At 47.7% G+C, this 24,500-nt stretch overlaps 2 protein-coding genes across 4 annotated transcripts in view; both read right to left on the reverse strand.

Annotated features, from left to right (window-relative positions):
* Nucleotides 1-22,421, reverse strand: part of LOC309638467 (store-operated calcium entry regulator STIMATE) — a 54,844-nt gene extending 32,423 nt beyond the window's left edge. For 2 of the 3 annotated variants that reach the window (XM_082414551.1, XM_082414550.1), the window contains exon 1: nt 22,111-22,421. In XM_082414551.1, the coding sequence (XP_082270677.1) occupies nt 22,111-22,270 (160 nt within the window). In that variant the 5' untranslated portion in view covers nt 22,271-22,421. The remainder of the gene's footprint in view (nt 1-22,110) is intronic. The other variant, XM_082414549.1, reaches the window with a different exon arrangement.
* Nucleotides 22,422-22,524: 103 nt separating this feature from the next.
* The window catches only part of SFMBT1 (Scm like with four mbt domains 1), a 135,153-nt gene continuing 133,177 nt past the window's right edge, over nt 22,525-24,500 (reverse strand). Inside the window, exon 22 of the mRNA XM_082414451.1 lies at nt 22,525-24,493. Within this exon, the coding sequence (XP_082270577.1) occupies nt 24,422-24,493 (72 nt within the window). The 3' untranslated portion in view covers nt 22,525-24,421. The remainder of the gene's footprint in view (nt 24,494-24,500) is intronic.

The following is a 24,500-nucleotide window of genomic DNA, read 5'->3' on the forward strand; positions in this document are numbered from 1 at the left end:
CACAATAAACTGTTAACCATGGGTAGCTCTCTAGAACATGGAATTATAGGGAACTTCTGCTTTTTATGCTATGTATTTCCATAATGTTTTCTTTGTTTACAAAGAGCATGTATTACTTTGTGGTAGGAAAAAAAAAAAAAGGTCTAAAAACAATTAACTGAGAAAAAAGCTGCTGTTGCCAAAAACAATAATTTAAAAATGACAATAATACAATTTTGCACATTAGGTTAATTTATAGCCTTCCTCAAACCTAACTCATTCAGAAAATTTCCTTCTGCCAGAAAAGCTTCCAGCAGGCAGGACTCACTAGAGACGGGAAATATGTCACTTCAGCCCATTTAGTCCACATCAACCAGGGGCAAGCATCATTGCTGCGCCATCTGTCATCCCTGATGGACACGATGTGCCACCATGCTCCTGTCAGTCAGGTCAGGGGCTCCCCTCACACCTGATGCTCACAGGCATAGATTCAAATAAAATGTTTATCGTATATGTTTATATTTTATAGGATTCCCCAGATTCCCTGCCTTTTAAAAATTAACCAATAATCAATCCTGTGTTGGATAAGAGGCCTCTGACTATAAAAATTCTTTACACAGCCCTTCACTGCAACCTCATGACTAATCAAACAGAAAAAGGAGTGGCCCCAGAGTCTGTGTTTCTCAGAGCTAACACCTGCAGCCCGGGCCCAGTCCCACCATGGAAGATGATCGTCGGCTCAGGCAGTGCAGAAACTTGCCTCACTGCTGCTTCCAACAGTCAGAGGAGACACCCACTCGCCCCACTGCTCAGTGATGAGCTGCAGACTGCAGGGTGGGTTTTCATCCTTGTAACCCAAGCCTCTGAAATGATTCCAGCTGCTCAGGGTGGTCCAAACTCAGCAGAGAACAGAACATATACAATGGGTATAGGGACGTCGTGTTCACACCTTGAGCCTGGAAGGAGAGGGTGGAGGTCCAGCTGTACACTCACCCACCAAGAGTTAAACAGAAGCCGAGGACTGGACACAACGCTGCCACTCACTACCTGGCTCACTCAGCTCCAAGAATCTTACTAGGAGGAAAACCCCAGTGTACTGTTTCATTCATAAAGATGACTCCACTTGCCCTCTGACCTTCTGCAGGTCATATACTCTCAATGCCACTCCCTGGCAATGGTGAAGGGGCCCCCTGGTCCCCCATCTCCCTCATCCAGTAGCCCTTGTGAACACTTTGGAAGCTGTGTGAGGGCAACTGGCCGAGAACAGGTTCACACCCAACAGAGTCTCCAACCAAACCCTGCCTCACCTTTGAAGAAAAACAACCTTGTCTCCTACCTAAATCCAACATGCATGGCTAATTCACCTGAGTTTCTAGGAGGGTTTCTAAGAAAGCCTCATCAGGTATGGTATCATCATCGTCATCATCAAAATACTGAAGTCTCGAGCTATGCCAACTCAATGACTCCTCACATCCACCCTGGGAGGATAGTATCATCCCAAGTTCTAGATGAAGAAACTGAATCTCAGTGCAGTTAAGGAACTTGCTGAAGTCTCACAGGTGGCAAGTGGTAGTCAGGACCAGAACCCAGGCCACTGCTGACCCTCACTCCCCACAAAACAAGTCTCAGCATCAGGACTGACTGGGCTTGGCCCCTCGGTATAAAATGCAAAGTTTCTGAAATGCAAACCTCTATGTGCAATCCAGACAGCATTAACAAAAGTCAAGAACAGCCTCCAGGGGCTTCCCTGGTGATGCAGTGGTTGAGAATCTGCCTGCCAATGCAGGGGACACGGGTTTGAGCCCTGGTCTGGGAGGATCCCACATGCCGCGGAGCAACTAGGCCCGTGAGCCACAATTACTGAGCCTGCGCGTCTGGAGCCTGTGCTCCGCAACAAGAGAGGCCGCGATAGTGAGAGGCCCGCGCACCGCGATGAAGAGTGGCCCCCGCTTGCCGCAATTGGGGAAAGCCCTCGCACAGAAGCGAGGACCCAACACAGCCATAAATGAATAAATAAATAAATAAAATTAAAAATAAAATTAAATTAAAATTTAAAAAAAAGAGAAAAGAACAGCCTCCAAAAGAGAATTCACTCAGAAAATTTACGTATAGATAGAAAAAATAGTTCAAAAACTTTGTTCTATACTGACGGTAGCTATAGCATATATATCTACAATACATGCATCATCCAAAATTTCAAGGCTTGCAGTTAAAAAATCAATTCAAGTCTTAATGCAGGTGGAAACTGAAACTGTTTGCTGTTGAAGTTCGTTGGTACAGGCAGAGGCCACACCGGCTGAGGCTACAACAGGTCTCTGACAAGTGCTGCCCAAGGTTGGTTGCTCCTGCCACCACTCGGCCTCCCACAGAACAGCCCAGGCTCTTGGGCAGCCCAAGCAGCTGGAGCGCGGAGGGGGAAAGCCCCCCGTCTCCCAGGGTGTGCAATATCCCTCCACCATCCCCACAGCCCTACGCCCCCTCCCACTGGCTACTGCTCCAGGCTCTGTGCTCCTGGGCTGTCAGGACCAAGTGGCACAGTTAGGAAGGTCTGTTCACAGACCAGACAGGCTCCCACCGCCCGTGCAAGTGAGGGGCACTGCTCCGTGAGAGTACCACACATTTACCCAGCAGAAGACTCTTCCTCTGGGAATGTACTGGGGCTTCACCTTCTAACTGAAATGAACTGATAAGCACCCTTAGCAGAGAAATTAATAGAAGAGCAGCTCTTCTCTTGATACCACAGTTATAAAACTACATTTAAGACCTTTTCCTTAGCTTCTCAACTCAGGGCAGCTGGCACCCAGAGTCTTCTCTTTTTCAACAATATACGTTGTGTAACCAACCAGAATCTGAGCAGAAGACAAGCAACAGAGTTCATTTCCTCAGTCCCAAAGCCTGGGAATCAGGTGTCAGGGCAGCAGAGAGCAGCTGAGGAAGCCTTAACTTTACAATAATATCCTGACTCCAGGGAGCCTTGGGACCTTAAGTGAAGAAATCATCAGTCCCCTGTGAACTAAAATATCTGTAAGTCCTCCTTGGCTGGCAGTGGGAATCCCACCTAGAGTAGTCTGTCAGATGCTTCAGGCACCTTGGGTTCCTCTCACAGCTATTTTCACCTCTTCTCCACTTAGGAAGAACAAGTGGCCTGGGTGAGAGGAAGGAGTGATAAATGAGAAGCGTGTGCGCCAGTACAGGGGGAGAGACAACATAATAAACCACAACCCCCAGGACTGGGCCCCAGGCTGTCCTAGGAAAGGCGGGTCTGGGTTAAATTAGGATTCCTGTACTCCCAGTGCTCTCTCTGTTCGTCTGTCTACTGGGATCCCTCCAATGTACCTTCCATGAGAGCGCTGGAAAAACACCCACCACATGGCATGGTGGTCATGAGAGGCACCATCAAGTTTTTCTGCATCCCTTGTCCTATTATGCAGGATGTGCAGTGAGCGGCCTCAGGGATGCCGCTAGGCTAGGCTGACAGCTTGGCTGAAGAGCCGGTGGAAAGGAAGTCAGCCTCCACCTCTTTCCTTGAGGGCTACGAACCACACCTACAGGCAGTGAGGAGAAGCCACCTGAGTGTGCTGGGTTTTGGAGAAGCGCTTGCTGGGTGATGTTCTGGGATTGTTTCACAATAGTGTCCGCCTTTGTTCCAGCCTTCCTAGAAGTCTAGAATGAACATAAACGAACCCCAGAGAATCAGCATGCCTTGGTCCTGCTATTTCTCACTTGAAACAGGCCTGCCAATGCCAGCTCCTGATCAGAAAGTCCTGGCACAATTCACGAGACCTCGGGAAAAAAGGACGCATAGGGCCCAGGTCAGGCCTGCCTACCTGTCCTCAGACTCTCCAACCCGGCAATAGTGCTGGGAATATGCGTCCTTTGGGCTTGCTCCTCAACCAAGCTATCCGCGGGAGACTTAGCTAATAAGCATCTTACCACACCTGACACTGTGCAAGAAGAGCCAGAGGCTGAACCCCTGATATGGGTGGGCAAGCATAGAGCTCACTCATTCACTCAGGAAACAACCAAACAATCTGACACAAGAATCAGGATAGTGCTGACTGTGCCTAAGTACATTCTAGGGGCAAGGGAAGAGCAGGCGGCTCTGGAGAGACTTACTGGGTGCTCAGGGCAGTGAACAAAAATTCTATACAGCAACTCTATAGAACAAAGCTCTATACTGTATACAAGCTAGAACTTGAGCACTTCCTCTCCCTTAGCATTGAGATATGAGCCCCCCTTTGAAGGAGGGAGGAAAAGGAAGATCAATTGCCTCCTTACAAAAAAGGAACTTGAGAAGACTGAAAATGTGTAAAAAATCACCTGCACAGTATGAGCAGGCTCCACTTCAAAGATTAGCCCCTATTTGACTCCCACACACAACTCAAAGGCTCATTATACAGCAAATTAGTCTGAAATTTATCTTGTATCAACAATCCAGTGTGGAATGTAGAAACTCTGATTTCCTACCAGTTATAATACAAGCAGTGAGCCAACAGGCTGGCTTGCTAAAGACTAGGTAAATAATAAGAATACCGGCAGACCTCATTCTACTGTGCTTCGGAGATACTATGTTCTTTACAAATTGAAGGTTTGTGGCAACCCTGCATTGAACAAATCTATCGGTGCCATTTTTCCAACAACATTTACTCACTTTGTGTTTTGGTGTCACATTTTGGTAATTCTCTCAATATTTCAGACTTTAAAATTACTATATTTGTTATGGTGACCTGTGATCAGTGACCTTTGATTTTACTATTGTAACTGTTTTGGGTTGCCACAAGCAGCGCGCATATAAGATCAAACTTAATCCATAAATACCGTATGTTCTGACTGCTCCACCAGTCGTTCCCCTATCACTCTCCCTCTCCTCAGGCCTCCCTGTTCCCTGAAACACAGCAATATTGAAGTTGGGCCAATTAATAACCCTGCAGTGGCCTCTAAGTGTCAAGTGAAAGGAAGAGTCAGTCAATGCAGCAAACGTCACTGCTGTCTTGTTTTAGGAAACTGCCACGGCCACCCCAGCCTTCAGCAACCACCACCCTGACCAGTCAGCAGCATTAACATCAAGGCAAGACCCTCCACCAGCACAAAGACTACTCCTCGCTAAAGGCTCAGATGATGACTAGCATTTTTCAGCAATAAAGTATGTTTTAATTAAGGTGTGTACATTGCTTTTTTTAAATTAAAAAAAAATATTTATTTATTTTTGAACGTGGAATGGGTGAACCTTTCAAGGGGGAACTTGAACTTTACTTTTCAACTCAAGCTTAGCTGACACGCTCACTCTCTCTGCTGACCTAGGTGGCTAACAGCCCTCCAAGGCAAGAAAAAAGAACAAGGCAATAGATGCTGTCACCAGTGTTTCTGTCCATCCCTACAAGAGCTTTCCCTTCCCCTATTCTACTGCAACCACCAAAAAGGTATTGTAAGCTCAATTCAGGTTCTCACTCACCCAGACAAGGGGACATCCTATCAGTGCAATGAAGTCTACTGACAAGGGCAGCATGGACCCAAATGACGCCCTGGAGGGGTATCAAGAAGGACATAGGGCCTGGCACTTACAGCACGCCTCGGCAGAGCAGGGGAGGGTGGAGGAGCAGACAATAAAGAGGAGGCACTGGGATCACGATTTCCCAGCGTGGCCTCTAGGAGCCCAAAGCCACACTGCTGCACTGCTTTTTGTTAATGTGGTGAAAGTTATTCTTAAAGTTAAGAAAACAACTCAATTTCTCCCCAATTTTGTAATTTGCTACCATCAGACTTGACTCTTGAGATTATAACTAAAGATGACAAAACTTGTAAAAGCTTCCAGGAGCTGAGTTGATACGGCAGTATATAAGGACTGGAGGCACTTGCTTTGGGTAAAAAAGGATCATCCTTTTTTTTTTTTTCCTGCCTTTATTTATGAAAGATACTTCTCACTGTATATAGAATCCTAGGTTTACAGGTTTTTACTTTCAGTATTTAAATATGTTGTTCCAGGACTTCCCTGGTGGTGCAGTGGTTAAGAATCCGCCTGCCAATGCAGGGGACACGGGTTCGAGCCCTGGTCTGGGAAGATCCTGCATGTCGCAGAGCAACTAAGCCCGTGCGCCACAACTACTGAGCCTGAGCTCTAGAGCCCACGAGCCACAACTACTGAAGCCTGGAGCCCGTGCTCCACAACAAAGACAAGCCACCGCAATGAGAAGCCCGTGCACCGCAACGAAGAGCAGCCCCCGCTTGCCGCAACTAGAGAAAGTCTGCGCGCAGCAACGAAGACCCAACGCAGCCAAAAATAAATAAATTAATTTACAAAAAAGATGTTCCATTGTCTTCTGGCTTGAATAATTTTATGAAAAGTCTGTATTAGTTCTTATGTTTATTTCCCTCTACATAATGTCTTTTTTCCTCTCATTGCTTTTTACAATTTTCTTTTTATTACTGTTTTTCAACAATTTGATTATGATGTGGCTTAGTGTGATTTACTTTGTGTTTATCCTACCTGGGGTTTGTTAAGCTTCCTGGATCTGAGTTTACATTCTGTTTTTTTTTTTGGCAGTGCCTCGTGGCTTGTGGGATCTTAGTTCCCTGACCAGGGATCGAACCCGGGCCCAGAGCAGTGAAAGCACCCAGTCTTAACCAATGGACTGCCAGGGAATTCCTTTGTGAGTTTAGTTTTCATCAGCTTTGGAAAATATTCGGCCATTACTCTTTTTTTTTAAATTTAATTTAATTTAATTTTATTTATTTATTATTTTTGTCTGCGTTGGGTCTTGGTTGCTGTGCACGGGCTTTTTTCTAGTTGCAGTGAGCAGGGGCTACTCTTCGTTGTGGTGCACAGGCTTCTCATTGCGGTGGCTTCTCTTGTTGCAGAGTTCGGGCTCTAGGTGTGCAGGCTTCAGCAGTTGTGGCACGTGGGCTCAGTAGTTGTGGCTCGCGGGCTCTAGAGCGCAGGCTCAGTAGTTGTGGTGCACAGGCTTAGTTGCTCCACGGCATGCAGGATCTTCCCGGACCAGGGCTCGAAACTGTGTCCTTTGCACTGGCAGGCGGATTCTTAACCACTGCGCCACCAGGGAAGTCCCTCAGCCATTACTCTTAAGATATTTTTCTGCCCTTTTTCTCCCACCTCTTCTAGAAATCCAATTACATGTTGGACCTTTGACATTTTCCCATGAGGCTCTGTTCATTTTTTTTGGTCTTTTTTCTCTCTGTGCTTCAACTTGTAAAGCTTCTGTGGCTGTATTTTCAATTCACTAATCTATTCTTCCTCAGCGTCTAATTTTCTGTTAAGTCCATCCAGTAAAATTTCCAGAAATTATATTTTCAGTTCCAGACATTCCACTTGGTTCACTATTCTATCTTCCACTGTGCTCATTATTATTATTTTTTTAGATTTAATTAATTAATTAATTAATTTTTGGCTGCATTGAGTCTTCGTTGCTGCGTGCAGGCTTTTCTCTAGTTGCAGCGAGTGGGGGCTACTCTTCGTTGTGGTGCGCGGCCTCCTTATTGCAGTGGCTTCTCTTGTTGTGGAACACGGGCTCTAGGCGTGTGGGCTTCAGTAGTTGTGGCACGTGGGCTTCAGTAGTTGTGGCACGTGGGCTTCACTAGTTGTGGCACGTGGGCTTCAGTAGTTGTGGCTTGCGGGCTCTAGAGCGCAGGCTCAGTAGTTGTGGTGCATGGGCTTAGTTGCTCTGCAGCATGTGGGATCTTCCCAGACCAGGGCTCAAACCTGTGTGCCCTGCATTGGCAAGGAGATTCTTAACCACTGCACCACCAGGGAAGTCTGTATATATTCTTTTTATCTGGGTACTTTTGCTCAGCGTACTCAACCATGTTGTTTTATCAGTGGCTCATTCCTTTTAGCTGCTGACATGGATTCCATTGTAAGAATATACCACAATTTGTTTATCTGCTCATGTGTTGATGGACATTTGGATTGTTTCCAATTTGGGGCAATTATGAATAAAGTTGCTATGAAAGTGCTTTCGTGGACATAATGTTTTCTTTTCTCTTAGGTAAATAAATATCTAGGGGCAAAATAGCTAGGTTGTATGGTAGGTGTAATTTTCTTTATAAGAAACTTTCCAACAGTTTTCCAAAGTAGTTGTACCATTTTATATTTCTGCTAGCAGTTACTATAAGAGTTCCAAAGCTCACAGTCTCTTCAACTCTTGGTATCGTCAATCTTTTTAATTTTAGCCATTCTTGTCGGTGTACTGTGGTATCTCATCATTGTTTAATTTGTATTTCCCTGATGATTAATGATATTGAACATCTTTTTATGTGCTTACTGGCCATTTGTATATCTTAATGTCTATCCTTTGCCTATTTTAAAATTGCGTTGTGTTTTTACTGATTTGTAAGAATTGTTTACATATTCTGAAAGCAAATGCTTTGTCAGATATTCATATTGCAAATATTTTTCCCCAGTCTGTGGTTTACCTTTTCATTTTCATTACAGTATTTTTTGAAGGCCAGAGATACTTAATTTAGATGAAATCCAATTTATTATTTTTTTAATGGTTCAAGCTTTTTGTATCCTAAGAAATCTTTGCCTTTCCCAGGGTCACAAAGATTTTCTCTTACGTTTTCTTCTAGAAGTGTTACAGTTTTCATGTCTACATCTAGAGCTGTGATGTATTTTTACTCAATTTTTGTGTATGGTATCAAGGCTTGTTTTTAAGCCATGTACTCTTTTTTTCTAGGGCTAGATAAGGCATGATTCTTTTGAGGTGTCTAGTGAATGCCCCCAGTGTTCAACAACGTCTCTCACGTTAACTGGAAAGAAAAACCTCTCCCCGTCCTAAATAGTCCAGCTCATAGTGAAACCGAGCAGGGCCCTGTGGGGCTCCCAGGCACGGAGGTCTTTTTTGTCCCCCGTTTCTTGTAGGCAAGAATCCAGCCTCCATGACCTTTTCTGAGTTCCAAAGGGCAGATTCGAACAGTTGATAATCAAGGGAGGAGCAGTCAAGAAACCACTTGAGGCAAGATTAAAGGGACCAGAGAAGCTCATCAAGATTAGGAGACCATCTGAGACGAGATTAAAGGAGTGCAGACCCTACACACACCCAGATCTTGTCAGAGACCCCATCCTTGAACCACTGTTGTAAAACCCTCATCAAATCATCTGGGGTTGGGATACACAGTTTTTTGAGGCAGGAGCCTGCTGTGTCCCCCTGTGCCGGGCAACGGAATAAAGCTATTATTCTCTTCTACTTCACCTAAAACTCTGTCTCCGAGATTCAGTTTGGCACTAGTGCACAGAGAGGCAGAGCTTTCGGTAACAACAGCTTCCCCCTTGCTCTGTCTTGTGAGTTTCACCTATGCACACACAGATTAATATCCAGAAAAGGACTTGAGACCTCTGAACAAATGTCTTGAGCTTTTCCTCTATGTAGCCTTTTTTTTCTCCATATTGTCCCTGAAATTTCCAATTGCTCTGGCTTCCTCAACTTTGTCTTCTCAACTCAGCAAGGCTGCTGGACTCTGTTTGGGTTGCACCTCACTACTCTGAGATCTGGAAACTGCCTCCAGCAGAAAGCTGAGGGGAAGACCAGAGGGCTCAGTTCATTATTTTCTTTTCCCTCAGGGATCCTGAGCTGCCTGTTGTCCAATTTCTGCAAACGGTTGTTTCATAATATTTTGGCCTCTTTTCTGACTGCTTATAGAAGGAGGGTGAGTTCTACACCAGTGGCCCCTTCTCTGGCAAAAGCCTCATCTACGTTTGCATGGGCTCAAGTGTTAAATTTATCCACATAGGAAAGATTCCTCTGGCTTCAGCGACATGCCCTACTGGATTCCAATCTCAAAATAAAAAGCTTTTAGCTTTTCCTAGTCCACCTATCATGCCTAGAAAAGTAACTGCATTGATGCTCTCAGCGAAAAACCAAGCCGATGAGGGACAATGAGAACCAAATGGTGTTGAAGAACTCCACACACAGAGGACATGGGAAGCCCAGAGGTTAGAGGAGCAGCGTCCCTGTGCCACGAATTGCATGTGAACACTGCACACACAGCAGTGGAAAGCCCCAGCACTGGAGTGAGACCCACCGGGTCTGAATTCCCGTATCCCACTTATTGGCTGCCACAACGTTAGACAATTCACTTAACCGCTCTGTGCCTCAGTTTCTCCAGGTATAAAATAAGGTAATAGGAGTACCCACCTCACGTGGCTAATGTGAGAAGTCAATGGTCAGGCGTGTACAGGGCTTGGCGCACAACGAACACCCTACAAATGTGAGTGCTCAGTATTGTCACCAGACCCAAAACTGGCCAAAGCACCTTCAGAGCCTGTGGTTCTGCCCTCCCACCCAGAAGAGGCTTTACAAGGAAGACTGAAAATAGATCCTACATTTAAATGGTCTCAAAATATCTCCCCACAATTTACTTATTAAGTACTAGGGGGAAATGTTACCTTCACATTGGAGACACCCAGAGGAACCACCTTACCCAAGATGTCAGAGAATTTCACCAATACTGGGATAAACCAACATCAGGTGCCTGAGGGTCTGACACACTGAAGAGGTCACAGCATCACTTATGCAGCATCCCCACCAAAAACACACAGCCTGGATGTAATCATGAGAAAACATCAGATAAACCCAATCTAGGACATTCTACAAAGTCACTGGCCTGTACTCTTCAAAAGCATCAAGGCTAAGACGACAACGAAAGGCTGAGGAACTGTTACAGGCTAAAGAGATGTGACAACTGAATCCAAAGTATGACCCTGGACCGGGAGAAAATAGCTATGAAGACAGTACTCAGGCAATTGATGAAATCTGAATATGGACTGCGGATTGATAATAACATGTTAATGTTAAATTTCCCGAGCGTTAATAATTGTACCATGGTTCTAAAAGAGAACACCTGTGTTCTTAGAAAATGAATTCTGAACTATGTAGTGATTAGAGAAGAGAAAGATCTCAGTCCCCCACCTCCTAAGTCTCGTTGCTCTCCCTCTGAGCAGCTTCCCAGTAGGGAGCAAGCTTCTGCCTTGGCCTTGAGCACCAAGCCAGGGCGCCAGCACCAGCTTGGCAGCCAAGCCAGCCCAGCCCAGCCCAGCGAGAGGCAGAGCCATGCAGAGGCCTAACCTGTACAGTACAGACTGTATGCCCTTCAACTTCAAAGGAGAGCAGTAATGGCTAAGGTCGTTAGGCAGCGCACTTCTTGGAAGATGTGGAGGATATGGCGAGGTAGGGTGGGAGGAGAAAAGCATTTAGGGGAAAGAGGACTGTGGGTAAGGGGAGGAGTTGGGAACGGGTCTGGCAGGTGTTGGGGCTGAGAGAAGAGCACCAGGTGACATCTTGCTGCAATCCACTGTCTGGTATCATGGCTGTTCTCCTTGGCCTGGGCTACAGTGCCAGACTGTGGTGGCTGGAATGTCTGTAGCAAAGAAAGAGCTCAGAAACGAAGATGGGGGCACCAGGTCCAGGAGCCCGGCTGTCCTTCAAGACGCCAGGATGCCACCTTAGTCCCAGGCAAAGAAGGACCCACTGCATAACACCACTGGCAGCCACGGCCAGTGGGAGCAAGGACCCAGGAGCTCCTGGTATGGTTCAGCGGTCCACCTGCTCTGAACAGGGTGAGACAACGCCCCCCGGCCCCAGCTCTCCTTGCCCTCACGCCTCACATCACTGCTGACCAAAATTCAGCCTGAGCCTTGTCCATGCTGGCCCGGCCCGAGAACCTCCACTGCTGGGAGAACAAGATCACTGTAAAACGGCTGCACCCAGGACGCTGTCCCATCTGCAGCAGTGGTCCTTGAACTCAGGCAGGTCCTTAGCAAGACTACAGTGCTTGTTGGATGTTTCCCCAGAGACTTTTACCTATTTGGCGTATTAGTAAATTATTTAGTTTAACACATGTTGAGAAAAACAAATCAATATGTAATCTGCTAAGCAGACTGAGAGGTAATTTAACATTCCTGTTTACTCTAATTTCATGTAACAGAATTGGATTTTTTTTTTTTTTGCCAGTAACTGATGAGATTTCTCACAGAGAACTTGGGGACAGAATTATACAAGCAGGGCTCTTGCCAGAAAAAACACATTCATTTAAGTCTCCCTACACTGTGTCTGTGGGACCCCAACACCCGGCCCTCGTCACCAGCCTGAGGGTGGGGCAGTGGTGGAAAGAGCAGACCTGCAGTCCTCAAGCCTGCTGCCTGGAAACCCCAAGAGCAAAATTCCAGCCAGAAGGACAGCGCATGTGTGCTGCACACCGTTCAAGGGAGCACTGAGTGAGTCTCCGCTCCGTGCACGGCCTAGATGGAACCACCTGCAAATATTTTAGCTCCAAACTCACTACCCAGATAGAAAAACCTGCTCTCATGCCCTGATGCCGCCTGGGCCAAGACACAGTGTACGCGGGGCTGGCAAGAGGCTCGTGTGCGCTGCCGCTGTTCTCTCTTTCCTCAGGACCGCAGCCCGGCTTGTGTCATTTAACCCAGGAGTTGTCACTGAGTCATCTTTCTGCGTCATTTTTCATGTTATTAAGCGAAAATGTCTTCAAAGAAAACAGAAAAGCCCATGAAGAACACTGATGAGCTTAAGAGGCTGGAAAAGCCCACGGACTAGAACAGAAGCTGGGGGGAACTAAAGCATTTTGAGAAAGGTGAACGTGTAAAAAACACGTGTCCCAACCTACTGTGCACACAACTTGGTCCACGAGAGAGAAGAGAGAAAAAACAGGAAAGCTCTTGACACCTATCACTCTTTGGTGAAAGGAAAAGCCACAAATCCTCGACACCAAGTCTTCAGAAGAAATTTTAGAGCCAAGGAAAACACTGGTTGAGCGCCCCAGCCTAACCCTTCCTCCCCCCTCGCCCTGGGGGAGGCTGAGCCTAGCCAGCTCCTGCTTCCTCCTCTGGCAAAGTGGCTCAAGTGGAACCTGACCATGGCACAAGATGCCCTTTAGAATGCAAAGGATGCTCTAAATCAAAGGGAACACGGTGGCGGGGGGAGGGGGGCGGCATGTCAGATAAGCCGGGGCTGCAGTAACGCAAATGAGTAGTCTTTTTCTCACAGGCAAGCATGCGATCTCAGGGGCTGGCAACCCCGCTGTACTAGTGCAGGAGTTCTAGAACATGCTGAGGACTGGAGTTCTCACGGGAGAGGTTCTTTAGCAAAGCCCAACCCCACCACAGCCTGGGGCCCCACTCAAAGGGGCTAGAGGTTTCCAGGCTTATTCTCTGTGACCACACCCAACAGCTGTCCACAACCAAGGCTGAACCAAAAATCCAGGGATGGAAGCATCTCCACTTTGTCTACACTTGTGTGGAGTGTGGTGGACAGTCAACAGAAGCCGGTTACGAATAAGGAGCTGCTTCCCTTATTAGCTAAAAGCAATGTCTCCAGAGCCACACGGCCTGGCTCTACCACTTACTGGCTATGTGACCTTGGGCAGGTTACTTAACCTCCCTGTGACTCAGTTTCCTTATGTATGAGACGGAGACAATATTAGCACCCACCTCTCAGGGTGGCTGTGAGGACTAACTGGGCTAATACACGATGCCTGGCACTGAGCAGGCCCAGCAGGTCTGCCCACATCATCACACCACCTGTCTCAGGAGGCACACTGCCAATAGGCTGGGGGGCTGGGAGGTCACTGGGTTCCCCTTTCTTTTCCTGCAGCCCCAAAGATACAAACAGTAGACCTTCCCTGGGAGACCCCATGAGGTCTAAAAGGAATGTGATGAAACTGCTTTAAAACAAAGGTTCTCAAAGAAACAATGCAAAAGGAGCCTGAGAGGTAGGGACTTCCCTGGCGGTCCAGTGGTTAAGACCCCGCACTTTCACTGCAGGGGGCCAGCGTTCAATCTCTGGTCAGGGAACTAAGATCCCACATGCTGCGTGGCTCGGCCAAAAAACAAAACAAACAAACAAAAGGAGCCTGAGGTAAACACAGAACCTGACTTGATTTAATTCACCATCCTTTTTAAGTTTAAGTTGTAGAAAATAGGCCTGAAATTGAAAAAAGGCGGCTCTCTGGAATCCCTCCAAGCACACTGCCTCTTTTTCTGGGAGCCTCTGTCCCCACTATCTCCAGTCCCCAGAACCGATGGCCACGCTCGTGATCTCCTACCTGGACCTTTGCCCTCACCACTCCCTCTGTTTCGAGAGGCCCTCACATCTCCTTCACCTCCAGTGTTGTGACCAAGCAGGGCTTCCCTCAGAGATGGTTCCCAAGGTCTCCTGGCAGAATCCCTCATCACTCCTCTCAAGTCTGTTCAAACATCTACAGCCCTCTTCACACTGCAATGGAATGATCTGCCAGCACGCACGCAGCCCACTCCAGCTGTGAGTCCCTCAGGGACAGGGGACTGGGTCTCAGCTCTTCTTTGTCAAGGCCACACTTGGCACCCAGGTCCTTAACAGATCCATTCTGCTAGAGTTCACATGAGAGTCTACATGTGACTGAGTCTACAAACTGAACAAATGTAGTTCTTAACAGGGGTGATTTTCCCCCCAAGGGACACTGGGCAATGTCTGGAGATACTTTGGGTTGTCACAACAGGGGTGGGGGAGCTACTGGCATCCAGTGGGTAGAGGCCAGGGATGCTGCTAAACATCCTACAAGGCACAGGACAGCCCCCCAAAACAAAGAATTATCTGGCCCAAGATGTCAATGGTGCCAAGTTGAAAAACCCTGGGTTAGACGGATAACTTCCTAGCAGCCGAGTGATCTAAAAGAGATGCACGGACCACTTCTACGTACACATGAAGAAAAGGATAACTCTTAAGGGCCATCCTAACTCTTAAGATGATTAACTACGCTCCTTATAATTGTATAGCACTAGGGAAACAAATTCTGTGAAAACTTGCGGGTAACCTGAAATACTGAGGGCCCTGGAAACCCCTCCTCACGAGTTACAGAATGGACTCATGTACGCCTCCCCTGCAGCTCCGGGAGGCTCCGCCTCAGAGGCTGGACCTCAGTCCCAGGGTGGGCTTGCCATCCTCACATAGCCAGGGCAAACCTTCACAAAGGCCAAGGCCAGAAAAGCGAACCTAAGATGGAATTCAAACATGCACGAAAGGACTGGTAGGTCTTTTCACATTGACATGTTTAACGTTATCAATAGCCACAAAATAATCTGAAGTTCCAGATAATACTCTGGACATAAAGAAGAATCATTAAGAAAGAAACTCGGAATTATACAAATAGGAAAAAAAAAGGGGGGGGGTGAAGTAGCCAGGGATAGAGAGTAATAAGTGCACCCATGGAAAGGGGTGAAAAAAGGCATCGGGGGAAGTGGCTGAGAGAGACTGGGGCCTGAGGGACCCGGCTTACATCTCAGCTCTGCACCTACCAACTGGGACCTTGTGCTACACACTTCACCTGCTCACTGTCCTTGTTTGCAGAATGAAACAACCCCTCCCTTCCAGATTCCTGTGAAGCACGTCAAATGCTGAGCACAAGAGCCGGCATACTAGGGACTCAGTAAAGAGCCAGTTGCAGGAAAGTGGGCTCCAGCGGCCAGTGGTACCACCTGCTACCACAGGACCTGGGGCTGTTGAAGCCAGGGACTCAGATGCAGGTTCGTCACCTGTAAATGGGCTGCCCCAGTCCACCCACTGCCTGCTCAGGGCCCACGTGAGACTCTGTAGGCGAAAACACAAGAAAGGGTCAGGTGAAGGAATGAGATTATTACTTACACTAAAGCCACCTGGTTTGAGTGTCTGCTAACTTGGAATTGGCAATCACTATGCTGTCTGGGTTACAGTTTTTTTTACTATTATGCAGTCTAAGAGAAGAGGGCTAAAGGTAAACATGTTGAGTAAACAAGACCGAAAGGGAAATGTTTAACCTAATTCAGAAAACAAGGGGGCTTCCCTGGTGGTGCAGTGGTTGAGAATCTGCCTGCCAATGCAGGGGATACGGGTTCGAGCCCTGGTCTGGGAAGATCCCACATGCCGCGGAGCAACTAGGCCCGTGAGCCACAACTGCTGAGCCTGCGCGTCTGGAGCCTGTGCTCCGCGACAAGAGGGGCCACGATAGTGAGAGGCCCGCGCACCGCGATGAAGAGTGGCCTCCGCTCACTGCAACTAGAGAAAGCCCTCGCACAGAAACGAAGACTCAACACAGCCAAAAATAAAAAAATAAATAATAAGAAGAAAACAAGTTACTCAAGCACTTGTGAGATGTTCTTCAACTGAGTTCTGAATGCCAATACTGTAATGACAATGAGGATGACATCCTGCCTCCTACTATGGAGGGCCCAACATGTGCCTGACACTAACCCAGCTTCCTTACACACACCCTTCTAATCCTCAGTTCCAGAAAAATCATCATTCCCATCTTGCTGGGGAGGAAACCAAAGCTTCAAGAAATACGTGGGTTGCTCAAGGGCAGTATGTGGCAGAAGCAGAAATGAAAGCCAGGTCAGATGGGTTCCAGAGCCAGGGATTCTGCTATTCTTAACCATTTGTAAAACTCCTTCAACAGGAGGCGACTTCATCTTCACGCAAACACTATACTAACTGCAAAGGATTTTAAACAGCTCATTAAAGCAGTAAAGGCTTGATAGGTTCCTACAGGGCAACACTTGAAAAACAAAGGTATTTAAAAGGCAAAAAATGCATTACAACTCAGATTGTCCCCTAATTCAGATAACTCCCTCTTGCTCTGATTTTATTCCAAATTAGTGAAGTTTTATTATAAATAAAGGAGATCACCATTATGGGTAAATACTACCAGATGAATCAGCATTTAGAAAACCGAAAACTTTCTGAAAATAAAGACCCCCTAATGGGCCTCCATGCTAATGTTGGCCGTATTCCTTTCCCCTGTGGGCACAACAGCAGCCTGGGACAGAATGCTCTTCCTGTGCCTTGGCTGGCACTCCGGGGTGGGGGAGGAAAGGAAGTCGACATTATTGACTGTGTGATGGGTGCCAGGCCCAGAGATGGCACCTTCACGTATGAGCTCCAGCTCCATTTCAGCGATCACTGAGTTTCGTTATTTTACCAGAAGTGAAAAGTTACTGGGGAACAAGATATTCACAAGATCTCAAAGTATTACCACCACAGAGATAATGTATTAACTGCAAAGGGGAAAATGTACCCTACAAGGGAGAGAGCTGGAGACGTGCCCTCTCTGCCCAGTAACTGACCTTATCACTAACAGCACCGCCTGGTGCTGTGTAACATGAAGCACACAGCACTGCTCACGCAGTGTTCTTGCTGTAAAAAAGGTCATCGCAATCTAATGGCTCCTCCAGACCAACTCAGGAAACATAGAGGTCCATGAAACGCCCAAACATCGCAACAAGGTAACACCCAGACAACTCCAGAAGGTGGGGCACCGTCCACAACAACTGGCCAGGACTCTTCCAAAGGCAATGTCAGTAAACAACAACAAAAACAAAAAAACTCGTGGTGTGTGTGTGTGTGTGTGTGTGTGTGTGTAGGGGAGATTCTTTTAGGGTGAAAGTGACTTAAAATCATAACCAGATGCGAAGTGTGGACCTTGATTAGATCATAGTTTTAAAAAAATTCCAGCTATAAGAGACGTGATGTTAGGGGAAGTGTGAATATTAGATATTAGGTGATATTGCAGGGTTATAAATTTTCTTAGGTGTGATCATGAAACTGTGGTTATGGGGACTTCCCTGGTGGCGCAATGGTTAACAGTCCACCAGCCAATGCAGGGGACACGGGTTCGAGCCCTGGTCCGGGAAGATCCCACATGCCGCGGAGCAACTAAGCCCGTGCGCCACAACTACTGAGCCTGCGCCTCTAGACCCAGCGAGCCATAACTACTGAAGCCCGCGCTCCACAACAAGAGAAGTCACCGCAACAAGAAGTCTAGGCACCGCAAGGAGGAGTAGCCCCTGCTCGCCACAACTAGAGAAAGCCTGCGCGCAGCAACGGAGACCCAACATAGCCAAAAATAAACAAATAAAAAATAAATAAATTCATTAAAAAAAAAAAAAAGAAACTGTGGTTATGTAGACAACTATTCTTATCCTTAGGAGACTCAACTGAAGTTTTTAGGGATAAAGTGTAATGCTGGCTGCAACTTACCTTCAAATGGGTCAGCCAAAAAAAAAAAGTATAAAGAGATAAAGTAAATGTGGAAAAAGGTGAACTATTTCTGAATCGAGGTGGAGGGCAGATAGACATTCATTGTATTATTTTCATCTTTTCTGTATATTTGACATTTTTCAAGATAAAAATTAGGATGGCGTGGGGACAGGTGATCCCAGGAAAGGTTGTCCCAACATGCCTAAGTCTGTACAGAACACACAGGGAGGCCAGTTCACCACGCGCCAAAACAGCACGGACTCATTTGACATTAAGATTTCAAAGCTGGGTAGACTAGTCTGTGATGTTACTTTGGGCCTCAGGAAATATGCTATCATTTCTCAGCACCATCAGTGTTCTCATGAAACAACAACACCCTCTCTCAGTTGGAGAGTCCCCAAATCTGTAACATGAAAATACGCAGGTAGATTTATCCAAGCTCTCAAAATGCTTGTTTTGTTAAAAAGCCAATTCTGTCTAGACTTCAGCCCAGGACTCTGATGGTGCATGGTGAAGGAGGCTTGAGTTTGCTTTGCATTTACAGGTCCTGAGAGTAAATACCCCTAATGCCAACACACACACTGGCTAATACTGACCTTTCGCTGATGGCTGGGCCACTGCCCTGTGCTGGAACACACAGGGCAGCTCCAGGACTGCTCAGCTCTGCTCTGCTGTGACTTCACTGAGTCACAGACTACAGATAAAGCCACCAAAACAAGCTGCTCAGCAGGTAGAGTATGACAAAAGTCCCTCGTTTAAAGCATTTCCTTCTACTCAGACACCCGATGACTTTCAGTGACACTGCAGAAAACCCAGAGGGGGAAGGCCCTTTAAAAGCTTGCCTCTGAGTTTGTTTGGCTTTCCTTGGACACACAGGGTACCTTAGCCGAAGCCTCCGGAAAGTTCACCCCCTGAACAAGGTGATGCTGACACTGGGACATGCCAGCGGATGGCGGCTTGTATGTTTATGCAGCTTAAAGAATCAGCTATATAGATCAACTGCCACACCAACTCTCAACTGCCTGTCCAGAGACGTCTGAAAATCCCCACACCGAGGAGCTGAGCACCAGGATGAGAAATCCCCGTGAGAATCAAAATCCTCTCCTGAGATATAAGAGGGTCTTCCTCCAGGTAACCTTTACCTCTAGGTAAAAAACACAGCAACCTGTAAATGGAGAAAAAGTAATTTTCTGGGTAGAAAAAGGAACATAAAAACAGTGGTCTGAGGATTCACTGAAATCAGGATGTGAAGTGATGAAAAATACCACACAGCCTGTATGGCAGAGAAATGGGTCCATCCTATATAACAGAGCTGGTCCAACAGGAAAACGGAATAGTGCCTGCCCTAAGAACTGGGGAGTTGTCAGAAGTGTCCGAACCCATCGCCCTGGAGGAGGAAAGCACCGGAAGGGAAAAGACTGTGACTCCAAAGAGGAGAGGGACTGTTAGTTTCAACTGCTCAGGAGAGATGACTGGTATTTAAAATATGCTTGGGGACTTCCCTGGTGGTCCAGTGGTTGAGACTCCGTGCTTCCACTGCAGGGGGGCACGGGTTCAACCCCCCTGGTCAGGGAACTAAGATCCCGCATGCCATGCAGCACAGCCAATTAAAAAAAAAAAAAAGAGAGAGAGAGAGAAAATATGCTTGAAGAAACCAACGATGGAATTGATAAAGGATGGAGTGGCCTCATCTTAACGAACCCAGACCTCCCTCAAGGGCTGCAAGGTGAGCAGTCTTGTCGTGGGAGCCTGGCACTCCTGACAGCAGCTCTGCCAGACTGAGGAACAGGCACTGTGACCAGGAAGACAGCCAAGCAGCTTGCAGGAGCAATTCCTTGAGACCACCTCCACCCCCTTTCGTTTTCCCCAACAAAGTCCATTTCAAAATGTAAAGCACTTCCTAAGAGATTTCCTCCTCTTCCCAGCCCTGCAAAATCAAAAAGCCCCACAGTTCTATTTTAATAGAACCAACAAGTTTAAGAGAAGAAAGGTACTTCCCTGGCTGGGTCTCGATCAGTGGGACTCCCCTTGGGCTGCTGTCTGCTTCTAGGTGGGAGAATAGGGCTCTCGATCCATGTCCATGCCTGTATCCAGGGCAGACACGGCTCTAGCCTTTCCAACTCTTCCCTCCATCACCCCTACTCATCATTGTCCCAGGACCTACTACCCAACGCCACAAGCTCCCTCCACGTCTAGCCTTACACTGAGCAAGAAACCACTTCCTAGTTCCGCCTTTGTATATGGAATACACCAGCCACAGCGGGATTTGCACTTGTGCTCACAGTGAAGATTAAGTAAAGAAGTGACTGTGTCCCTGAAGACTCGCAGGGCCAGCACCATCACTCTGAACACATTCAACCCGGCACACTTCTCAGCTGTGAGCAACTCCGCCTGTCATAATCACACTTCCCTCTCTGAATCACAAGTATCAAACCCCAGGGAATTAGTGGGGCCATCAGCACCTATCAAACCCATAAAAATAGCCAGGGCTATGATAAGAAATCTTAGGTCAGGGAACAACATAAAACCTAAGCCTGTAGTTCCTTTAGAGAGAAAGGAAGGTCAGCTGGAGGAGAGAAACGTGGGGAGGGGAGTGCAGACCCACGCACATTGTCTCGAATATACAGACATACAGTTCATGCACCCAAGTCAGAAGCTGATTTTCCCTAAGTCGTCACAAACTATTACTGTGGGAACAAGTGGGTATTTGTTCAGCAGGGAAAACAGCAAGGCAAGTAGAGACTAAAAAGGAGAGAAAAAGTAGCAAACACATACAGTCTGGGACTTGTTGCAAGACTTATGAAGGCCAGGCAACCAGAAAAAAAGTGGTGTCCAAGAATAGCCTCTTCAGGGTTACCTAAAGCTTGGGAGAATTCACCCAAATAAGCCGCACATCACAAACAAGCAAAGGTGCAACTCCAGCAACTGGACCCTACAAGACACACACACACAGCTGCAGGATCCTTCCCAGATGCCAAGGAGCATACCTTCTGCAGGAACTTCCCATTCTGCCCACGTGAGCACAGTGGGGAAATTTTGAGAACAAGTCATTTTGGAACACCTCTGTCAAAATAGTTATAACCCTTCCTTTCCCTGAAATGCAATCACAGGGCTACTAGGCCTCTTGTCACTTTAATAAAAGGAAGAATGTACACTAAGAAAACATAACCCCTCAACACGTGGCACACATTGACAACACGTTGGAACTTCTGGTTTTCCAGAAGGGCTATCTGGGGCTTTCTTCCCCATCATGAAGCTCTCAAGGAAGGGCCCCTGATGACTTAGCACAGGAATTCTAAGACCTCCTCAGACCCTCTGAGTCTGCCTCTCCACTAAGCTCCTAAGTTGCCCAAGTCTCATGGAAAGGAAGGATACCTGAAATATAAACAAAAGTGGGCTGGGAAAGGGAACAGCCAGGGGAGACTTGAGATGCAACTTAATTAGGAAAGGTTGGGACAGAGATGGAACAGGTGAGCCTGTTCAGGAAAAGGAGAGGAAAAAGGAGATGCGGGGAAGAAGGCAGTCTGGGTGGGTCCGGCTCCAACCAAAACAGAAAATTAAGCTGAGGGCGAAGGGCCGGGGCGGGGGAAGTAGTACTGGGAACGGAATGCACGGCCTAATAAGCCAGGTATTGCAAGGTGGCAGGATTTACATGCGAACGGGACATAGTAAAATCCTGAAGTGAAGGTGAAGAAAAAAGCTCAGTATCAGGCTGGGGGCGAAGGGGAGGCTAAGAAGAGCCTTTAAAAGGGGGCAGAAAGGAATATGCCTCCCGGGGGTCATGGCCGTAGGCTGTTAAGTTGGGTAGCTTTAATTTGCGATGACACGGTTGCAGGGGGGCATCTCAGAAGAGAGGTGTGCGCGGGTGGGAGAAGAGGAGTAGGGGTGACCCCTGACTAGAGGCTGCCGCGATAAGGCCAGGGACCCAGCACGCTGGGACGGGGCCAAAGATCCCCCTCGTCTGGGAATGCCCAGCCTGGGCTCGCGGGAGGAAAGCACCTTCGCCAAAGGGCCTGGGTCCCCAAGGCCTGAACTCCTCAGGCAGGAGGGTCCCCGAGGCCGGTGGGCCCGAGGCTCGCGGCGCAGGGCCTCAGGAAGGCGGGGGTCCCGGACTCACGCATCAACGTGCTGAAGGCCACGACGCCGAGCAGCCCCTGCAGGAAGATGCCGAAACTGTGCATGAGCGCACCGCTCTCGCAGCGGCCCGCGCCGGACGCTACGGTGGAAGGCGGCCCACCCGGCAGTGAATGGCTCGAGTTCCCGGCAGGACCCTGCATGGCGGGCCTGGCGAGGGGCGCTGGGCGCCGCCGCCCGCCCGCCCGCCGGGCTTCGCTACCTGCGGGGCCCTCGCCGCCGAGCCCAGAGCCCGGAGTCCGAGCCGGGAGCCGGTACCTCCGCCCCGCGGCCGACTCGGCGCCGCGCGTAACGCGACGTCTGAGACCGCAGCGCCTGATTGGCCAGGCCCGGCGTGGGGGCGGGCCTTGGCCGCTCCTACTCCCCCCCCCACCAGGGGCGGGGCTCCGGCCGGAGAGGGAGCGGTGTCTTGGGTCCTGACCACAGGTAGAACAGACCAGGTGAGATGGGCTGCGCAAAACGGATTGAGAGCCCGAGCCTGGACTCCGAGCTCCAGGTTGGGAGGGCAGGAGCAGGTTAGATCTGTGACAAAAAATTTTTTTTCCCTCTAAGATAAACCCCTGAAGAACTTATGAAAAAATACTTCTGGATTCCACCCCCAGATTCCGATTCAGTTGTTCTGAGACGGTGGCCAACAATCTGCATTTTCGGCAAGCAGCCTGGATTATTCTGAGGCAGGTCGTTGAGGAAAACAATGTGACTCCGCACACAAGCATATTCTTTCCAACCCAGACCTTCGGCGTCCTTGTACTTTCCTTGTTAGTACCAGTATCCTGGCCAAAGGCTTGTCTTAGATTCATCATTCAGGCCCCGAATCGACTTTTCCTCCCATAAACGTAATTTAAATGGTCATTTCAATCCAACTGCCTTCATTTTAAAATATACAGGGTATATGCTGTAAACACGTGGATATAGCCCCATCTTGTTCATTTTGAACGTGATTCATAAAAGAAAACCAGGTTGTTGGTATTTGTCAGTCTCCAGGGCCTCCCTCCACACACACTCACATTTATTCCCACTCAACCCTTTCTGACTCCTCAGAACCTGCTCCCTTCCTCTACTAGGGCCTTTAGTCCCCGTTCTGTCACCTACCCTCTCAGCCGCCTCTGGCTTTTCTCCAGACACCTCTTGTTGGTGCTCTCAGGTCCCTGACCAGGACTGCATCCATTTAATGCCAGTGTACACACAGTATTATTCCAGTAGACATTGGGGTACACTTGTTGAACAATAAATACCAAACCTAGGGAAAGTTCCCCTAAAGATAGCCATCAAGAAATTCCAATTACATAAAAGGTTCAATGCTATCCAAAAGCTTTCTTGGTTAATAGGAATATTAACTTGATTATCTGGAGAACACAAATGCTACTGGCTCCCTAGAGCCAATTCCCCAGCCCTTCTCTTACAATGCACTTCCACACCTCTGTGCCTTTACATGGCATTCTAGCTGCATGGAATACTGTTCCCTTTTCCCTGCTCCATGAACTGCTACGCATGCTTGAAGGCCTGCCTGACCCCCCTGTCCCCACTGTGCATCCACATTACCTTGTGTGTGCTGCTCCACCAGAACTTTTCAGACTGCTAAATTAGACAGCTGTACACACCTCTCTCTCCCAGCTGAGTGTGAGCCTCCTGAGGGCAGGAACTGATTTTTTACTCGGCTTTGAATCCAACATAGTGCCTGGCACAGAGAGCATGCAACAAAATGCTTTTTAAGTTAAACTGATTTTTAATTTATAAAATTAAAAACTCTCCACAAGTATTGACCATGGGAAAATACAGAAAATCAGGTTAAGAAAATAAACAGGTAAGGAAAAATTGCATTACCGTCTTTAAGTCTAAGAAGGTCCCTTACGGGGATGTATGCTCAGCAGTCACAGTCCACATTTAGAGAGAACCAAACAATAGGATGTGTCCTTAAAGCCGAAGAGATTGTAGTTGGGCTTAAGGAGATTATTAATTGCTTGAAGACACAGCTCAAGGAAAACTGCACATAGAGCTGAAAAATGAATATTTTTGACAAAGCAGTGCTCTGCACATCCAGATGTGGAGGAACCCTAAGGCCCGTCGCTGCTGTGCCACGGCAAATGTAAAGAACAAGAAGCAGTCTTCAGAGATCGGGGCAGAGTCCTCGGTGCCGGGAGCAAGCTCACTATGGGAAATTCTGCTCTTCCTACCTTTTCTGAACGGCAATTAAAAAGTACCCAGATCAGAGGGGAAAGGATCAGACAGCAGGATGGGGGGAGAATTCTGGAAAGGTTAATTTTATTGAAGCAGGTAGGAACTTTCTCCTCCATTCAGAGATGATTCTCTGAGGTCCCACTGGAAACAGTTTTGAAGTATTTACTCTGGTCAAGATGCCTTCTTTGCTGTCAA

Source organism: Balaenoptera physalus (assembly GCF_965194825.1).
Source record: "Balaenoptera physalus genome assembly, chromosome: 11".
NCBI lineage: Eukaryota > Metazoa > Chordata > Mammalia > Artiodactyla > Balaenopteridae > Balaenoptera > Balaenoptera physalus.